General features: G+C 39.5%; 1 protein-coding gene across 1 annotated transcript; it reads left to right on the top strand.

Annotated features, from left to right (window-relative positions):
* Nucleotides 1-17: 17 nt before the first annotated feature.
* On the top strand, nucleotides 18-18,106 carry LOC128732338 (uncharacterized). The gene is made up of 3 exons (XM_053825583.1): nucleotides 18-192; nucleotides 16,786-16,916; nucleotides 16,987-18,106. The coding sequence occupies exons 1-3, from the start codon at nucleotides 18-20 to the stop codon at nucleotides 17,248-17,250; spliced, it is 570 nt and encodes a 189-aa protein (XP_053681558.1). The 3' UTR covers nucleotides 17,251-18,106.
* The last annotated feature ends 428 nt before the right edge of the window (nucleotides 18,107-18,534 follow it).

The raw sequence follows: 18,534 nt of genomic DNA, 5'->3' as shown, positions 1-18,534 counted from the left end.
TCCTTCCTAGCGTAAAGATGGAAGCCGTTACCGACCTTGTCAAAGGATGCTTGCAACGTGAGGAATCAATTAAAGTGATTCCATTGCTAAAAACGGATGCGGATTCGAAAGCCATCAATTTCATTACGTTTAAAATTAGTGTGGACAAAAAATTTCAGAGCAAAGCGCCTAATCCAGATAGTTGGCCCTCAGGTGAGGGATTCTAGAGTAGCCTCGAAGAAGTTTCAGAACAAATTCAGATGCAGTCCTAAAGCAATTTTAGTACAGTTTCAGTGTAGTTCCATTGCAGTTTCAGGGCAATTTCACAGCAGTATCGAAGCAGTTTGATATCCGCTTCAATTCCAAAACAGGCCTCGAAGCTGCTTCGAGCAGGTTCGGAGAAGCTTCAGGGCAATTTAATGGCAGTTTTTTCAATTAACTTCTGATAAGTTTTAGAGTGGTTTCAAAGAGGCTTTGAACTAATTTCAGAGTAGTTTAGAAGCAGTTTGTGAGCTGCTTTAAGGTAGTCCTAGAGTAGCCTTGAGGAGATATTTTAAAGTAGTTTCCTAGCATTTTTAGAAAAGTTTCAGAACAATGTGTAAACAATTTCAGATTAGTTTCGGAGAAGTTTTTGGACAGCTTCAGATCAGTTTCCGAAGCTGCAGAAAAGAACGATTTCAATGCAGTCCCTGAACAGGTTTCGGGTAACCTCAAAGAAGATTCAGAGTAGTTACACAGGAACTTCAGAACAGGATCGACAAGTTTCAGTACAATTCCAGAACTGTTTAGGAGAAATTACAAAGCAGCACCAACACCTGGAAAATGCAGTGGTCCTGATAAAACTGCTAAACATGCCAAAATCAACAGTGTGTAATTCTCGAAAAGGTGATAAAAAGAATCTAGGTGTGGAAAGGCGGCAAAGAACATTTAAGAAAACCGGAACACGGGACCGAAAGCTGAGGGGAAAGATATTGAGGTGCGTTGAGTCCAATCCATCCGGGATATGGCTAGAAGGTACGATGCTAGCTATCAAACCACGCGAAATAACCTCGCTCGAAAAGGCCATAGGTCTTTGAATAGGTCGGCACTTGAAGCAGAATTTGGCAGCCAAGAAGCGTGCTAGGAGTTTGTACGAGAAGTTTGACGAAATTCGACGAACGTATTTTAATGGACGACGAAACCTGCTTGAAAATGAATTTCAACCAACTTTCCGGCCAAAAATTTTATTTATTTATTTATTTATGTACCATCTCCGACCACGTCGCACAAATTACTAACTTATTGCTAATTTAAATCTCTTATTCTAACACTGAGCACATTTCTAGACATCGTAAAATCAAACACATTACAAACATCATTAAAAGACCATAAACAAAAACTAAAACAATTATTATAGCAGTAGTTAGTTCTGTGAAACGGAATTACAAATAATGGCGGATTACGAAGCCGCCGAGGAGGTACATTCCATCGCATCTGACCCAGGAGCTCGGAGCATTCAACGTTTCCTGTTATGAGATCAAAGACAAACAGCCGCTGCTGTTTGACTCGCCTGGCTGAGAGTATCTCCAGGTTAATCAACTGACAACGTTCTGGATAACTTGGAAGATTAACTGGGTCATTGCCGGGCAGCTGACGCAAGGCGAATCGCAAAAATTTCTTCTGGATGCGCTCAATCGCAAGGGATTGCGTTATTTGGGAAGGCGCCCAAACAGGGGATGCATACTCCAAAATACTTCGTATAAGCGAGCAATACAGTGTCTTGAGGCAATAAACGTCCGTGAATCCAGAAGCATGTCGCCGCACAAAACCAAGCACTATGTTAGCTTTGGCAGTAATTAGGCTTATGTGCTCGTTAAACCTCAGCTTCGAGTCGATTGTAACTCCTAGATCGCGGATAGAGTTGACACGTTCCAGACAATCCGAACCCATTTTGTACTGATGCAGAGAAACAGTATTGCAGCAACTGTAGGAAATTACTTTGCATTTTTTGCTATAACACGCATGCCGTTGTCATCACACCAAATAAGCAGTTGGTTGATATCTGCTTGTAATGCGACGTAGTCCACAGGAGTGGCTATCACACGAAAATTTTTTAGATCATCGGCAAAAAAGTACAAGGGTCCATGCCTAGTGGCACGGGCGCAGGCTTGAAGTAGGACTACGAATGTAGTGCAATTCGTGTCCCAATGCTAAAGCCGGTGATATTTGTATAAATTTCATATATAGATACTCAAGTTGCGCATTAAAGAATTGTGTTCTTACATGTGATACATGTTGGTGCAGATTTGGGGAATTATTTCGAACAGTTTCGGGTAGATGCAGATTATTTTTTGCAAAAATCTGGCATCCCAGGTTCCGCTAGGCAGCTTTAAACACATGTGTATGTGATACGATTTGTTTCGACCAGGGATACCAGACTTGCAGATTTGTCTGCAAATTCCAGATTTTTGGAACAGTCATTATAAATTTGCAGATATTTGCAGTTTTTATGACTTTTATTGTTTTGGTGCAGATTTTTGTTCGAAGCTCTTTAAACTTTCACAGACTTCCTAAAAAAGTGTGCAGATTTTCGCAGATTATTTTCAAACCAGAAAATTCGAGTAGCCGGAAAACTGCTCGATTTTTTCGGTTTTCAAACAGTTTCAGACACTTTTTTAGAAAATATGGCATCTCTGGTTTCGACTACATCATGGACACGCAAAGTAAATTGATATATACCAGGTATGTGACCATCGAGGGTTGCATTAGTGTGTGTAGAAAGAAGAAGAAATAGTTCTGAAATATGGTGGAACTTGCATGAAAATTAAAACTAAATTCTCGCGTCACTTTTCATTTCGTCCAATGTAACAATTGTAAACAAATCCGGTTTATCACAACAAATTATTGCTCTTTTTAAACTCTATGTTATACAAAAACACCTGCCCAAATAGAATTATTTTGAGGTGAAAAAATTAGCATTATCAAAATGTCCAATGTGCACATTCGAATTACGAATGACTGACTGTTACTTCGGTCGTTCTCATCTGATGTCCAAAGTGCAAAAAAAAATCAAAACAAACCCAATCTGTACATTGGACGTTTAGCAAGTGAAAGTTTTTTTTCGCATTATTTATGCATTTTAAGTGAAACAAGCGGTCTAATATTGAAAAATAACCTCGAAAATAGCGTAGCACGGCAACGCACGTATTTTACGGTGATCTCGCTTAATTTATGTGCAAGAGCCTGGAAAAATAAAACCGTCCAAAGTACAGCATGAGATGGTAAACAGTCCAATGTAACTTTTTCCATAATAAACCAAAACTGCTTAGTTTTAATTAGATTTTTAAAATCTCCGTTAAATATTGAATTATTGAGTTATTATTCGTCAACCACGTTGACTGAATGACTGAAAATTATTTCATTTTGAAACAATTTAAAGTTCAATTCGAAGAACTTCGATCTCGTTTTTCTCAATATGGTGGAATTGTTACATTGGACGAAATCAAAAGTGACGCGAGAATTAATTGTAATTAATGAATGCAGCTATATTATTCCAGAGAAATATTTGAACATTTACAATGAAATGTAAGGAATATATTTTAAAGTCATTTGCACTTGTAGCCTTCTTTATTATACGTAAAAAAATTGAGAACATGGGTGACTAACTATTGATGTGATGTGCAATTGAAAAATGAATTAATGTTTCTAATACTTCACGATCAATACGGTATACGGTTGCTTAAATTAAAACACGTTCCATCCAACATTTTGCTTGCCTGATGCTCTTGCAAATCTGCCTTTGATGTCTTCTTTTAAAAAATAGTTTTATTCGAATAGATGCTTGTGCTACTGCTTGAAAATCCTTAAGTTGAAGTCACTGTTCCAAGATGATACCTTTTTGTCATAAATTTACCCGTCTCAACACTACGTAGAAAACCATAAAAAGTAATCTTAGATTGCTACAAAACGGTCTTAGAAGATAATTAACACTTTGAAAGCTTACCAGAAATCAGATGAAAAATATCGCGGGCGGATTACAATGTTGCTCATGCTGCTTATTGAACAATCATGTCCGAGCATTTTAAAAAAAATCTTTTTTGTTTTACTACTTGGAGGAAAGCGATATAACGACATTTCTTTGAGACATCTTGATACCGTTTTGACGAAAAAATTTCCGCTTGCAATTTGGAATGTTGCACTTCATTGTATTCATGAAAATACATACTAGAAATAATGTTCTAAGCATAAACATAAAAACTGTGAGAAAAAAATAGACGAATCTTGCGTATCCAACGATTTTTTTAAAAAATTAACTAATTTTCCATACAAAATGCTCGAAGTCTCAGAACTAGTGTATATGTATTAGTGCAAAGTGTATATGACAGCTCGCATTGTATCAATTTACTTTGATGGACACGCTGCTATTTTGTTAAGGAAGGTTGGGAACACGATTACGATTCTGCCTGGACTGGCACTGGACCGCTGGCATCTGTATTTTGTTTCGTGATGCCGTAATTTACAGCAATTCGCCATTACGCTATGAAAGTCGTCTGTGGTGTGCTGGAAATGGCAAGGTCGCAGAAGTTTTACTATTTTCGCAGCTAAATAACAAACAAGCAAAGTAAAGAATGAAAGTTTCAATTTAATCATTCGTAAGCAAAATACTGCACCAGTCTGGCAGCTTTGTTTTAAATACATCGATGTTTTGAATCCAACACGGTCGGCGTAATTTCCACTCCACACCAAACAATAATCGGCTGCTGCCGAGTTTTACCACCTTTGCCACGTCCGGACAGGGAGATAAAATCGTAACTCATTATTATTTGTAACCCAAACAACGCGAAAATGATGCCGTTCGCAAAATCAATTCAACTGCTTCATATACTTATTCAGTAGTTCTTAAAAGAACTGATTGTTTTCTACCAGCTGTTAATAATACAAATCGAAGAAATTTACTGCTTGGCAGCAGCTTTTTTCGAACGGCATTCTCCGTTAAAACAACTTCTTTTGGCTTTGGAGTTTTCGGTGCCTTTGTTATGGTCTTCTTTGACTTAGTAATCTTGCTTCTCGCTAGCAAGTTTGGTAGGCGAAGGAACCGGAAGCGCCAGTTCTTTGTTTGGACCAGCTTTCTCTTGTTGAAAACTAACTTCAAAGCCTTTTTCACGAATGTGTCCAACCTTGAAACGTCACAATTGTAGCTGGCGGCGATATACTTCTAGACGGCTTGCAACGAGGATCCGTTGACTCTTCGGTTTATTGGCGTCTCGCTTAGTGAATTTGGATGTCTTCGTTGCCTTATTCCGGGGAAGAACAGCTGAAGCTCAACGATTTTCGAGCGGATTCTATAGAGCGTAAATGAAATACAATCAAACTTTCAAAGGGAATTTAATCCATAGCTCTTCTCCTATATATTTCTGTCATCCGTGTTAGGGAAGCACTGGCGTGAGAAGGCAAAATTTTTTAGCAAAAATAGAATTAAAGCAACGTCATGAGTTAGAAGATCGCATGGTGAGTCACCACATATTTAACGTTTTATAGTTCAAATCAGAAGAAATTCTTCATGATATAAAGAATCAGCGACATTTGGAAATTTAATTAAAGAAATTTAGTATACAGAAAATTTTCATCTCTTCATAAACAAATTCGTTCGTCCTAAAAAGGACGGGTTGTGGTAAATTATGTGGTTGAAAATCCGGCCAGCAGAATGGCTTGAATGTTTGAAACAACACCTCCCAGGGCAATGGTGACAATGGTTACCGGACAGAGCATTTTCCATTGATTCAAGCTCTTCCGCTCCCGCAACCAAATATTCTAATACAGCTGATAATAGATCAATGCTCCAGTACCAACGCGTTCGGCGCACTCTACACCAATGATCCGCTGCTGCTGCCGCTGCGCTGCGTTTTACCAGTTTGCCGAGTCCAGTGAGGGAGATATAACCGCAACTCTCTGCTGTCTGCTCTAGTGCTCTGTACCGTACCGATGCCAATGCGAAAATGATGCCGTTCGCCGGCTTACTTCTGATTATATACCAGAGTAAACGGCAGCAAGTTGTAACAAAGGCGGATCAACGTAGGGCAGAGAATCATAGACACGAAAGAAAGGCGGTACAACGTACAACGAAACCGTACATTGTTTGAACAAAACCGGTGTCCGGTGGTTCCTTAATGAAGAGCTACCAGTTTCTGCAGAGCAACCTAATATGAAGCATCGTCTTCATGCCACCGAAAACCAGTGGAAAGGCCGCAAAGCGCGATAGGAAAAAGAAGAAGAAGCCACGCCACTAGGAGAGCAACGCTATTTTCTTTCATTTAATGCCGACAGGGATGGCACGGCAACGGGCATGGCAGACGTGCACTCACAGTTGTGTGTGGTTGTGCCGGGTGAGTTTGCCAAGCGCGCCGTCTCGGAAGGTACCAAAGTATACCGGCCTATAGTAAATGTATCTGGTCAGGCTTCTGTAACTATACAACAATTAGCCCTTTTTAGGGCCTAATATATAAATGTAAATGAAGATGCAATTCGATTTTCTCACTAAACGCTTAGTCTCGAATTACGAAGTGGCGCAGTTTTCTTTTGCCAGATAATGTGGCTTACTCGTTTCATGCTTTTAGAAAGAATCTTAAATTCGTATTATTTTGCATGTGTAGGTATATGAACAATTTTGTTCAGAAATATTCTTCGGAAGGTTTGTCTTAATACAGTTTAAACATGTAATTTCTGACGGGCTCATACTTCGAACGCTCATACTAAACTGCCAACATCACTTTAAAATGTGAGAAAAATCAATTTAACTGCTTCGTATACTTTTATTCAGTAGTTCTTAGAAGAACTGATTGTTTTCTACCAGATAGTAGTAATGCAAATCAAGGAAATTTACATCTAGACAGCAGTTTTTTTCGGGCACCTTCTCCGCTGGAACGACTTCCTTTGACTGGGGCTTTCGGTGCCTTTGCTACGGTTTTCATTGGCTTAGTAGATTTTTGTTCGGGGGCACCCGCATATTTACTCCAGTAGTACAGCTTTAATCGGAGCCGCCTTTGCAGCAGTTAGCAAAGATATTGTTTTCGTCTGTTTTATCAACCTTGAACAAATCGTAAGCGCCTGTTCTTTTTGTTTGGACCAGCTTTTCGACAGCTAATTTCAAAACCTTTTTCACAAATGTGTCCAACCTTGGAACGTCACAATTGTGGCTAGCGGCGATTTACTTCTAACGGCTTGCAGCGAGGATCCATTGATTTTACTGGGTATTGATAGCAGCAAAAACCATATCGTTCGCTGGCGGGCGAGTCGGTGGCTTCTTCGGTTTGTTGGCGTCTTGCTTGGTGAATTTGAATGTCTTCGATGCCTTATTCCGAGCAAGCAGCACCCACTGAAGCTCAACAATTTTCGCGCGGATTCTATAGAGCGTAAATTAAATACAATCAAAGGTCAGCTTAACCCATAGCTCATCTCGTATATATTTCTGTCATCTGTGCTAGGGAAGCATTGGCGTGGGAAGGCAAAAACATGAAAATAATGAAATAATGAATATCCGTCTAATATTTTCTCAATTATTAAACGTCTGTTTGGGAAACATGGAATCTATTGTATTGTTATGGATTTTTTGAAAAATTACCAATCGATTGATACCAATATCTCTAGAATCTGTTGACGGATGACTGAGTTATAAGCGTGCAAACCATAACCACTTTTCGTTACATGTTCCCTTTTCGTTTTTCTAAAGTGCACCCCAATATAGAAATCAAAGAAGTAGTCCTACTTCAAAAATCGCCGTTTTCACCATGAGCCCCCCCCACCGATTTTCATTTTAAGAGCATAATGCTATAAGAAACATTCATAAAATTAGGTGTGCAATGGCATTAACTGATTGCAACAATCAGTTATTTGTAGCAAGATATTCCATTATATGAGAGTTGTAAACCTTGATACAGATAATTAATTGTTTCGTTTATTTACAGCCACTACACATGTAATTTGATGTATGTTTCTTATAGCATTTTTTCTCAGCTTACCGATGGTGGTCTTAAAATTAAAATTGGTTTGGGGGATCATGGCCAAATCCAAGATGGACGCCAACTTTTTTTCACTTCGCTTATAAGCCCTACTCTTCTCTTTACAAAACCGTGTCGTTTGTAGTTTGTTTTATAGCAAACTAGCTCACCCGACAAACTTCGTATTGCCACAAATTAACCTGTGTTGTACATAAATCATGAATCTCGGATGATCTTTGTCACAATCTCGAGTTTTGCAAGCTCCCCAGTGGGCGGCGCTTCCGACGGCGGGTCACCGGCAACACTCGCGACCGTCTCGTCCTAAATGATCTAGTGTTACTATAGATAGTTTTTGTGGTCTTGTATTGACTAATGTTTTATGGAAGAGTCTCGAATTTCTTGAGTTCGATTAGTTTTTGAGTTTCGCAAAAATTTCTGTTTTATTTGTATGAGAGTCCATATCCCCCTACCACAGGGGTGAGAGGTCTCTAACTATCGTAAAACAAATTCAAGACTCCAAAATCTCCCACATGCCAAATTTGGTTCCATTTGCTTGATTAGTTCTCGAGTTATGAGGAAATTTGTTTTTCATTTGTATAGGAGCCCCCTCCCCCTCTTAAAGTGAGGAAATCCATAGAAAATATACCATAGAAAATATTCTTGCCTACAAAAACACCCACATGCCAAATATGGTTCCATTTGCTTGATTAGTTCTCGAATTATGAGGAAATTTGTATTTCGTTTGTATAGGAGCCCCCCCTCTTACAGTTGGGAGGGGTCCTAATTCACCATAGAAAATATTTTTGCCTCCAGAAACCTCCACATGCCAAATTTGGTTCCATTTGCTTGATTAGTTCTCGAGTTATGAGGAAATTTGTATTTCGTTTGTATAGGAGCCCCCCCTCTTACAGTTGGGAGGGGTCCTAATTCACCATAGAAAATATTCTTGCCCTCGAAAACTTTCACGTGCCAAATTTGGTTCCATTTGCTTGATTAGCTCTCGAGTTATGAGGAAATTTGTATTTCATGTGTATAGGAGCCCCTCCTCCTAAAGTGAGGAGGGGTCCCAGTACATCATAGAAAAAATTTTTGGCTCCAAAAACACCCACGTGTTAAATTTGGTTCCGTTTGCTTGATTAGTTCTCGAGTTATGAGGAAATTTGTATTTCGTTTGTATAGGAGCCCCCCCTCTTAAAGTGGGGAGGGGTCCTTATTCACCATAGAAAATATTCTTGCCCTCGAAAACTTTCACATACCAAATTTTGTTCCATTTGCTTGATTAGTTCTTCAGTTATGAGAAAATTTGTATTTTATGTGTATAGGATCCCCCCTTCCTAAAACGGGGAGGGGTCCCAATTCATCATAGAAAAAATTTTTGTCTCCAAAAATACCCATATGCCAAATTTGGTTCCATTTGCTTAATTACTTCTCGAGTTATGAGGAAATTTGTATGGAAGCCCCCCCTTTTAGAGAGGGGAGGAGTTATAATTCCCCTTATAAAGAGGGGAGGGGTCTCAATTTACCGTAGAATAAATTCTCGTCACCGAAAACACCCACATGCCAAATTTTGTTTTATTTGCTTGATTAGTTGTCCAGTTATGCAGAAATTTTATGAATGTTTCTAGTAGAATTTTTTCTCAGCTTTTCATTGGTGGTCTTAAAAAGAAAATCTTTTGGGGGGCACATGGTGAAAATGCCGATTTTTTGATAAAATCCAATATGGGGACCAAATCCAAGATGGCCGCCAAAATTTTTTTATTCCAGTTGAAAGCCCTGTTCTTCTTTACAGAACCGGGTCATTTGTTAGTTGTTTCATGGCAAATTTATGAAATTTCACATGATATAGATCTCAAGGATTGCTTCTTTTGAAACCGTTAGGCCCCTTGGTGAACGAAGGGTCCACTATTTCGAGGTAGCAAAAGCGTAATTCCTATTTTTTAACCATTTTCAACCAATTAAGCGCAAAAGTTCCAATATTTGAAGACCTCGTGTCGGTAGTGGCCCCGTGTCAGCGAGTATTACTCAAATACAAGCAATATTAAAACAATAAAAAAGAAATTTAAATCGCAGAAGTTGTGTGAAACTAAATCTAGGAAGGCACAAAAGAAAGATGAGGTGGAATTCCACCCGTCGGTGGGTGGAAAGTATGTGTGTACGTACGAATGGTTAGACTAGAGGGACGGAAACTAGATGTGAAACTATCTATTATAGGGTGTCGTGTAGAAATAGTTTAATTGTCAAAACACTCGGACGCCAACCGAGAAAGTGTGGGTTAGAGTCCTACTTACAAATTGAAGAACACAACATATTTTTGGCCTCATATCGAAGTTTCACAGCTTCATCCAGTCTACCATTCTTCTTACCAACCGTTCCTCCACTTTAATATTCATTAAATATTATACCCGCGCGACAGTCTCCTAAATCTTGGACAGAGACTAGGCCATTGTCATCTCTCTGTTGTAATAAATATTGTCGTATTTTCATACCTTTGTCTTATTTTCATTGCATTTGCGTCGCCTATTTGTCCTTTTTTGATCTTTAGTTTTGGCTTTTTTTGTTACTGTATTTTATTGACAAATTTTTTCGTCACTTTGGCATCTTATCTAACATTTTTTGACATCTTTTCATCATCTTTTGATGACGATTTGCTGTTTGTTATTTTTTTATTATTATCTTTTCGTCATCTTTTTGTCGTCGACGTTTTTTTTTCGCATGTTTTGTCGCCTTTTTGACAAATTTCATACGCCTTTTCTTACTTGTCGTTTTCGACAAATTTTTCGCTTTTATTTTGTCGCTACTTGGGCGACTTTTTTCTTGTTGTCTTTTTTAGGCTTTTCATGTTACTTCCGTTGTTTTTTGCCGCCTTTCGCCGCATCGTTGCATCGCATTTTCGTCGGCTTTATTCCATCTTTTCATCGCTTCTTCATCGTCAATTTGCCGTCTTTTCGTTGTTTTATTTTTCTGTCGTCGTTTCCTCATCTTATTGTTGTTTCTTCGAAACCTTTTCGCCGTCTTATATCACCTCTACATGGTCTTTCCATCAAACTCGCCGTCTTTTTATCATCTGTCTGTCGTATTACTGTCGTGACTTTTCATAGTCCTTTTGCCATATTTTCGTCGTCTATTTGGCCTTTTTTAACTTTTTTAACGCTGAAAACAGCGGCTTTACCGTTTTCGTTGTTTTCTGTAACTATTTTTGACGTTTTTTCTTTGTCATTTTGTCGTCTTTTCTTTGTCATTTTGTCGACTTTTTTTACGTTTTTTGTCATCTTTTCATTGTCTTTCAGACGTCAGACGTTTTTTGCATTTTGCTTTTTGACACCTTTCAAATGCCCTTTTGTTGTTTTTCTATGTTTTGTCGCAATTTTCATCCTTTTTTTTATCGAATTTTTTGTGTCATTTGCATTATTTTTTTGACATCACTTTTTCCAAATCTTTTTTTTTTGGTTAGATTATAGTCACTTTAACAGCTTGGGTCATTCGTGACTTCTGCGGGGTTAGGATTTGAACCCGGGTCCTCGGCGTGAGTTTTTCTAAATCTTTTCATCGCATTCTCGACGTCTTTAGGCCATCTTTTAGTCGCCTCATCGTCGTTTATTGCTGTTTTTCCGTCATCTTTTGTCGCCTTCTTGCCGTCTTTTGTCATCTCTCTGTTTCTTTAAATTCGTCGTCTTTTTGTCAACATTCCGTCGCTGTTTTCATTGTCTTATTGCCACAGCTTTTAGCTTATTTGGTCGCTTTTTAAGTCGTTCGTTTTTTGTCTTCTTGTAATCTTTTTTTTTGCTTTGTTTTTTTTTTCGTCGCTTTTTACCCTTTATTCGTCGTTCTATTTGTTATCAAAAACACAGAAACTAGAAAAGAAATTCCCAATTTTGCATGATTTCTTTGTTACGATGCCGGTCTAACAAGCCAGTCATCCTAGGTTCGAATCTCGGTTGGGTGGTGCTGCTAGAGAGTGAGTAGGATCGTACCTCTAGCCTGTCCTGTACTCTAATCGCTGGCTGCAAAGTCTGTCGGTAAAGAAGGATCAAGAAGGGATAACGACGACCCAATGCACAGCAGTCCAAAATAGCGAAAAGTAGAACTTTTTTCCTAGTGGCTCTTGTTTTCATTTTATCATCTATGGTTTTCAGCACTTTTGTTCGTATGAATATCCCCCTTACTCATTACTCATTACGCCCTATTTTATCCCATAGGCTCGTGAAGCTATGGAAATTTAAAGCTTTAGTATGCGATAACTCAGCAAGTAAAGGTCCAAGAGATTTGCGGTCCTCTGCAAAAACGTGTATTTTGATAGCTTCGATAATTGCCTAGAACATTGTATTCTTGTAAAATGCAACTAATAAAAGCTAAGCATGAAAAATTAATTTTTAAAGAAGCTTTGACGAATATGCCATATAGTTCAGCATTCGATAAAGATAGAAATTTTATTTCTTCAGCAAAGTTGCTTGTTTTTATATTGTTTACAACTTTGCCAAAGAAACTGTGTCTATATTTCCTAACACAAAAAAGTTATTTTTTCATTTTCATTACAGTAAGCGATGACTAACTCTTGACAGTTTTAGATTAAGGGGGATATTCAATCGAACAAAAGTGCTGCAAACCATAAATGATAAAAAGTTCCACTTTTCGCCCTGTTGGACTACTGTGCGGTGGGGTGGAGAGAACGAATTTCACAGCACAGTCATCCGGCATCCTTGCGACGTGGCCGACCCATCGTAGTCTCTCAACTTTCCCCGGGTGTACGATAGGTATCATTACAAGTAGTGCCTGCAACTCGTGGTTCATACACCTACGTCACTCACCGCTATCCGTTTGTACTCCACCAAAAATAGTCCGCAACATCGTGTTCCTTTCGTTTCGGTGCCCGCTCGCCGGATCACACCTGCAATAGCGATGTTAGACAACATACATGACAGTCCATCCCGTTGCTGCAACCCTCTGCGTGATTCGTAGGGACTCGAGAGAGTGGCCCCAAAGCACGCACGTGCACAGTTATCCGTCTAACCGTTCTCGTGCATTACCTGCCGTAGCTGTTCGCGCTCGACTGTATCGTATGCTGCCTGGAAATGCACGAAAATATGGTGTGTGTTTGTTTATCTCGTTTATTGTATAAAAAATCATCCAACTACATGTGGGTTCAATGATCTAAAGTTACATAGTTAAAATATCAAAGGTTTCTGCAAATACGTTGACGAAAGGTTTTTGTGTTTCTAGGAGGTTGTAGTCTTCGTCTCGGCCTTAGAATACGTTGTGGTGCTTGGATGTGTAGTTAACCAAGCAATGCGTATCCTATCAATCTCGGATCGTAAATTTATTGCACCGAAAACAGCTTGGTTGGTGTTCCGTCGATCTTCTAGTATTTCGATGCCATGTTTCAATGCACACCGGTCTTCATCAGCATCGGCAAGTCTTGCGGGTACGTCCATGGAAGATTTCGTAGTACGTATCGAACAAACTTATGCTGCGCTGATTCGATTCGGGAGATCCCCACTTCTTCATAAGGGGGAGCAAACGATTGATGCGAATTCGAGAAGTGATCTTACCAATGAGCAGTACGATGCACGAAGACACAGTGGATCGGTAATGTCAGCAACAACTTTCGAAATGAGTAGTGCATTTTAAAAGTCATCCTTGATTTGGTCGATTCGATTCAAAACAGTCCCGTCGATGGAATAGTTGAGCAGAACAGGATTCGTCAGACGCCGATAAGAAATCACACTGCACTTCGCTATATCACTAGACAATTTCGTCGCCACCATCTGGTAAACCTGTCGAGTGTATTCTGTAGACGAAAACAATCATCTAAGTTGAGGATGGCTAGGTAAATCTTCAAATCATTCGCCTAGATCAGCACACAGCCGTTCAGTAGGATCAGGGAGACATTATTGAAGAAAAGAGCGAAGGTCCTAAATTACTTCCTTGAGGAACACCACGCTGCGGAGTGAATGTTGTCGATTCAGCCGATCTTATATCGGTTTGTCAAATAAGAATTCAGCCAATCACAGAGTCTATCCGAGAAGCCGAGATCGTTAATCCTCATAAATCCTGATAATCCTCAAACGGACGAAAACGTACATCGTCCGGCTATGTTTCGTAGCATTACGCATTGTCCCTAAATTGTTGCTTGTCTCCAATTTTTAAGGAAGGGAAGTTGAGTGTTGCAGGATCTTTTCCCGCAGGAACCAGTTGATCTCCAGCATGCAGCGCAAGATATTCAGTGACGAGACCAGTGATTTGCTTCTCAGTGGTAGATTGGCGAAATGCAGTCAAATATATCCACACCATGTCCTCATCAGGATTCCAGGGGAGATTAACAGTTCTGATTGTATGTGCCGCATTGGTCCCGGCACCTGGTCCCGGCTAACATGTTTGCCACTGTTTTCCCGTCGTCGTTTTGGCGTAATCTGCCAACCACTCGGTTGACCATCGTTCCGTCTGCTTCTCTTATAGATACCATTATTATTCGTGACTTCTGCGGGGTTGCCCAGGAGTGAGCAGCGTTGGGGTCAGCTGTGAACTGTATGAGCGGGCGAGAATAAAGACAGACTATAATAATTTGTGTGATTAGCCAAGAATGCTGCGGAGATGCTTCTTGAAAGACTTTACGGCGGCCTCCCAGAGTCCTCCAAAGTTTGCTACAAACTTGAACGTATTGCCGTCGTTAGCACAATTGCTAGCTATAAGGAGTTAATGAGGAGGAAGTGATGAGATCCGAACAACCGAAAGAATTCATCTAACTTGTGCTTGGCACGTCTGAAGTTTAGTGCATTGTCGCACGCGTTCAGATTTGGTTTCCCTCGCGGGGTCACGAAGCATTTTGAAGCGGCAATGAATACTTGACTCTATGGATCTGCAATACATTTAACGTGAGCAGCCGAAGATGGCAATATAGCATTTCACTGGACGTCCTCGAAAATCGAAAATTGAAAATCAAAAATAGAAAATTTAAACAAACAAATATTGAAAATCGAAAATCAAAGATAGATTATCGAATGCCGAAAAACGGAAATCGAAAATCTAATATCAAAAGATAAAAATTTGAAATCGTAAATCAAAAACAAAAATGACAATTAAATAGGGTAGTTGATCCAATAGTTGTGGTAGTACCCATAGTTGCGCTACTATTCATTATTAATGCATATTTTCGTCACCGTAGCATTTTAGATAAAACAATTACATTCATTATCTAAAACAGGCTTTTAGAATTATTGGTAGTTAGACTACACCATTTAAAATTAAAGCATTATTTGCTAAAATGCCAATTTTCCAAAATCTAACGCGCAGTTGGAGCGCACAACTATAGGCGCTCATCTATAGTTTTGCTACGATGTTTTTTCACTTAGCAACCTAGCAATGTATATGGAATAACACAATTAAAGGAACATCAAACTTAATTAAGGAAACATTAGCGCAACTGTTGGTACAATATAATTGAATCGGAAAATTCATTTTGTCTTTATAAAGCTTCTCGTATAACGAAAGCAATTGTCTTGCCTTGTGACAAATACCTTGTATTTGATAAATTTATATCCCACAAGCATTAATTGAAGCATATACCTCAATAAACAAGCAAAATGAAGTTATATTGGGCTTAGTGGCGCAACTAATGGATCATCTACCCTACCATAAATCAAAAACAACAAAAAAATCGAAAATCGAAAGCCGAAAATACCGAAAATAGAAGATCCGCGTTGAGATTCGCGACTAACACGCTCACGCACGAACAACGTCACGTGCAGTGCCTTGTAAGTCGCAAGTGTCTGTACAGTTTTGTCGTCCCGTGAGTAAAAACGAGTTAGATTAAAACTTCTCAATTCGCATAATTAGTGTCTATAAATAACCCAACCCACCAGATGGTGGAGTTTGAAGATACGTCGCATGCTTAATAAGGGGGTTTTGCAGCCTCCTTTTGTCCAGCACCTCTATGGTTCAAAGGTACACTAGTACCAGCAAGCCACATGCCCTGGCTGGTGTTATAGGTTCGAATTCGGTTATAATCTTAGATTATAGCTTGGTTCGACCCATGCACCTTCCAGCGTTGGAAAAAAGGTAGGAGTCACAACGACAACTTGTTAAGCGTAGCTACCAATAACCCCCCCTCACCTTTCCACTCTTTCCCCTCCATTTCAAAAACTTTTCACTAGCAGCAGAATTACTTGAGTGTTGGAAAAAACGGTTTTGTTTCTTGTGTTCGAAAAAGGAGACAAGCCCGATATAGTCAACTATCGAAGAATTACTGCTTTCTCTGCTGGATCAAAATTATTTGAAATACTGGTTGAGAATGTACTACTACGTGAGTTCAAGTCATATATCATCCATGAATCAGCATGGCTTCTATCCTGGCAGATCAACGACGATAAATTTACTGGCAGTTCATTTCGTATTGCAGTAAAAGCATAGAAATTGGCGTGCAAGTAGCCTCTATTTATACAGATTTAAAGCTGCGTTCGATCGCGTCGATCACTCTATCTTAGTGGCTAAAATTGAACGTCTCGAAGCCTCAATGCACTTTACTGGATAGCTGAAATCTTATTTCGTTAACCGCTCGCTCTCTGTTCAATTAGGACACATTAAGTCAGACAATTTTATTACCCTGTTTGGTGTTCCGCAAGGGAGTAAACTGGGACAGCTGCTGTTCTCTTTATTCTTCAATGACGTGTGCTTTATTGTTCCGCCTGGTTGTAGGCTCATTCACGCTGAATCTGACGATCTGAAATTATTCTCTAGTAGAAAATTGAAAACGAAACGAAAACGAACGAAAGTCTCTAGTAGAAAATTGAAAATTAAATTAGTTTTAATAATTTACCGTATTTTTTCCCTGTCTTTGCAGGTGGCAAACCAATCACACCGACCGGCGACCAGAGTCTGCTGAACGGTAGCGCACCAAAGGACAGCAGCGGCGACCACCCGGCGGAAAACGGTGGCAGTACGGTAGTGGATGGCGTTGCGACTAAGCTCGAAGTAAGTCTCCGCCTGTTCCGAACTATTGTCGAAAATATTTAAACCCTTCTTCCATTTCCGTGTTTTTTAGTCCGCGCAACTGCAGAGCAGCCAGCAGCAGCAGCCAAATGGCACGAAATCCTCACCTCAGAAAGGTGGTGGAGGAGGAGGAGGAGCTGCCACAGCAGCCTCTGCGGCATCGCCACACAAGAACGGAGCGACGGGTCAGCCGGGACAACAGCAGCAGCAGCAGACCCAGGTCAGCAATCAGGTGATACCGGGGCCCCAGTCCGCGTCGCACGTGGTCATCGACGAGAAGAAGAAGAAAAAGTGCGCCTGCTGCGTAATACAGTAATGATGACGGGGAGGGCGGTTGCGCTTGGGTGTTAGTGTGGTGGTTGGTCTGTGTGAGTGTGTGGATGTATGTGTGATGATTGTGGGGATGAATGTGATGAGATGGCAGACAGGTGGACAGAAAAAGCCGCACGCAATTGGAAAGTGAGTTTTTTTTTATTATTTTTAACCTATTGTTTTTACGTCTCTGGAAGTACTGTTTTTTTGGTCGTTTGTTTGTTTTTGTATAAGTGATTTGATTTTATACACATTCTCATTAGTAACTGAAAAGTGGAACTGAATCGAAAGTGACAAACAAAGTGTCATTTTTTATTCTTCTGTGAATGTAATTAAGTTATTTTACCTAGAGAGGGCAGTCAGTAGAAGCGCTGGGGGGAGGAAAACCCCAGCGCTGAGGAGGAGGAGGAGGTTTATACTGTGTGAACGAGTCCGAGAATCGAGAAGAAGAGAAGCAGTACAGTTTATGTATCTTTGTGTATCTGTAAAACGACATGTAATAATTAATTGTAAATTAGGACAAATAATGATGCTTCGCAGAGGTTGGAGTTCCTTTCTTTCGGAGCGCTAGGCAGCATGGTTAAACAATCCGGGGGAGAGGAACAAATCGAGTGGATTCGAGAAAACCATGTTTTATACGTAGGATTTTTAATTATTAACGGACTCAGTTTCTTTACTCTTATTTATACATGTACTATTCTAAACCGCAGATAAACAAGCAAAGCAGAAACCAACAGCAATGGTAGTATATATTATTATATTATGTATTCGAATTATTGTTTAAACTAAACACGGCTAGGTTCAGTGTTAGCTTACGGAACGAACGGAGAACTGCTGCTAGATGGGTTCTTTAGTTTGGAAGGATGCGTGGATCGAAGGGAAATGTTTAACTATACTCATACTAACTCATACTAGAAACCAGACCATAACTGTGTATATTATCATTTAGGTATTTTTGCGTAAAAATCTGGTAGATTTAGTTTATCATTCTACCTTTTACTGAAAGCAGCAAACGATATGATTCAGGAGTTGCGAAAATAAAAATAAAAGTACACACACACTCACAGTGGCCGCTGGTAAAACAAATAAAGAGTTTAGTAAATGATCAGAAGAAGTAAAAAATCGTACATAAACAGAACCACGTGATTAATTGTTAGTTGGAGCAAAATAACAAAATAAAAAAAAATGTTTAAAGTGTCGAAATAGTCTACAAACAAAACAGAAAACTAATGGCATGCTTTATGTGCTATCAAACACAAACAAAAACCTAGATAAAAAGCTCGTACAG

The sequence above is a fragment of the Sabethes cyaneus genome, chromosome 1 (assembly GCF_943734655.1).
Source record: "Sabethes cyaneus chromosome 1, idSabCyanKW18_F2, whole genome shotgun sequence".
In the NCBI taxonomy this organism is placed as follows: Eukaryota; Metazoa; Arthropoda; class Insecta; order Diptera; family Culicidae; genus Sabethes; species Sabethes cyaneus.
The sequence above is the reverse complement of the archived record's forward strand: the minus strand, read 5'-3'. Positions and strand labels throughout refer to the sequence as shown.

What these genes read in the sequence shown, in the direction of transcription:
- LOC128732338 (XM_053825583.1), top strand. Translation starts at nt 18, where the DNA reads ATGGAAGCCGTTACCGACCTTGTCAAAGGATGCTTGCAACGTGAGGAA. An exon ending in TCCAGATAGTTGGCCCTCAG is followed by an intron (nt 193 to 16,785) that starts GTGAGGGATTCT and finishes CTGTCTTTGCAG; the next exon opens with GTGGCAAACCAATCACACCG. An exon ending in GCGTTGCGACTAAGCTCGAA is followed by an intron (nt 16,917 to 16,986) that starts GTAAGTCTCCGC and finishes CGTGTTTTTTAG; the next exon opens with TCCGCGCAACTGCAGAGCAG.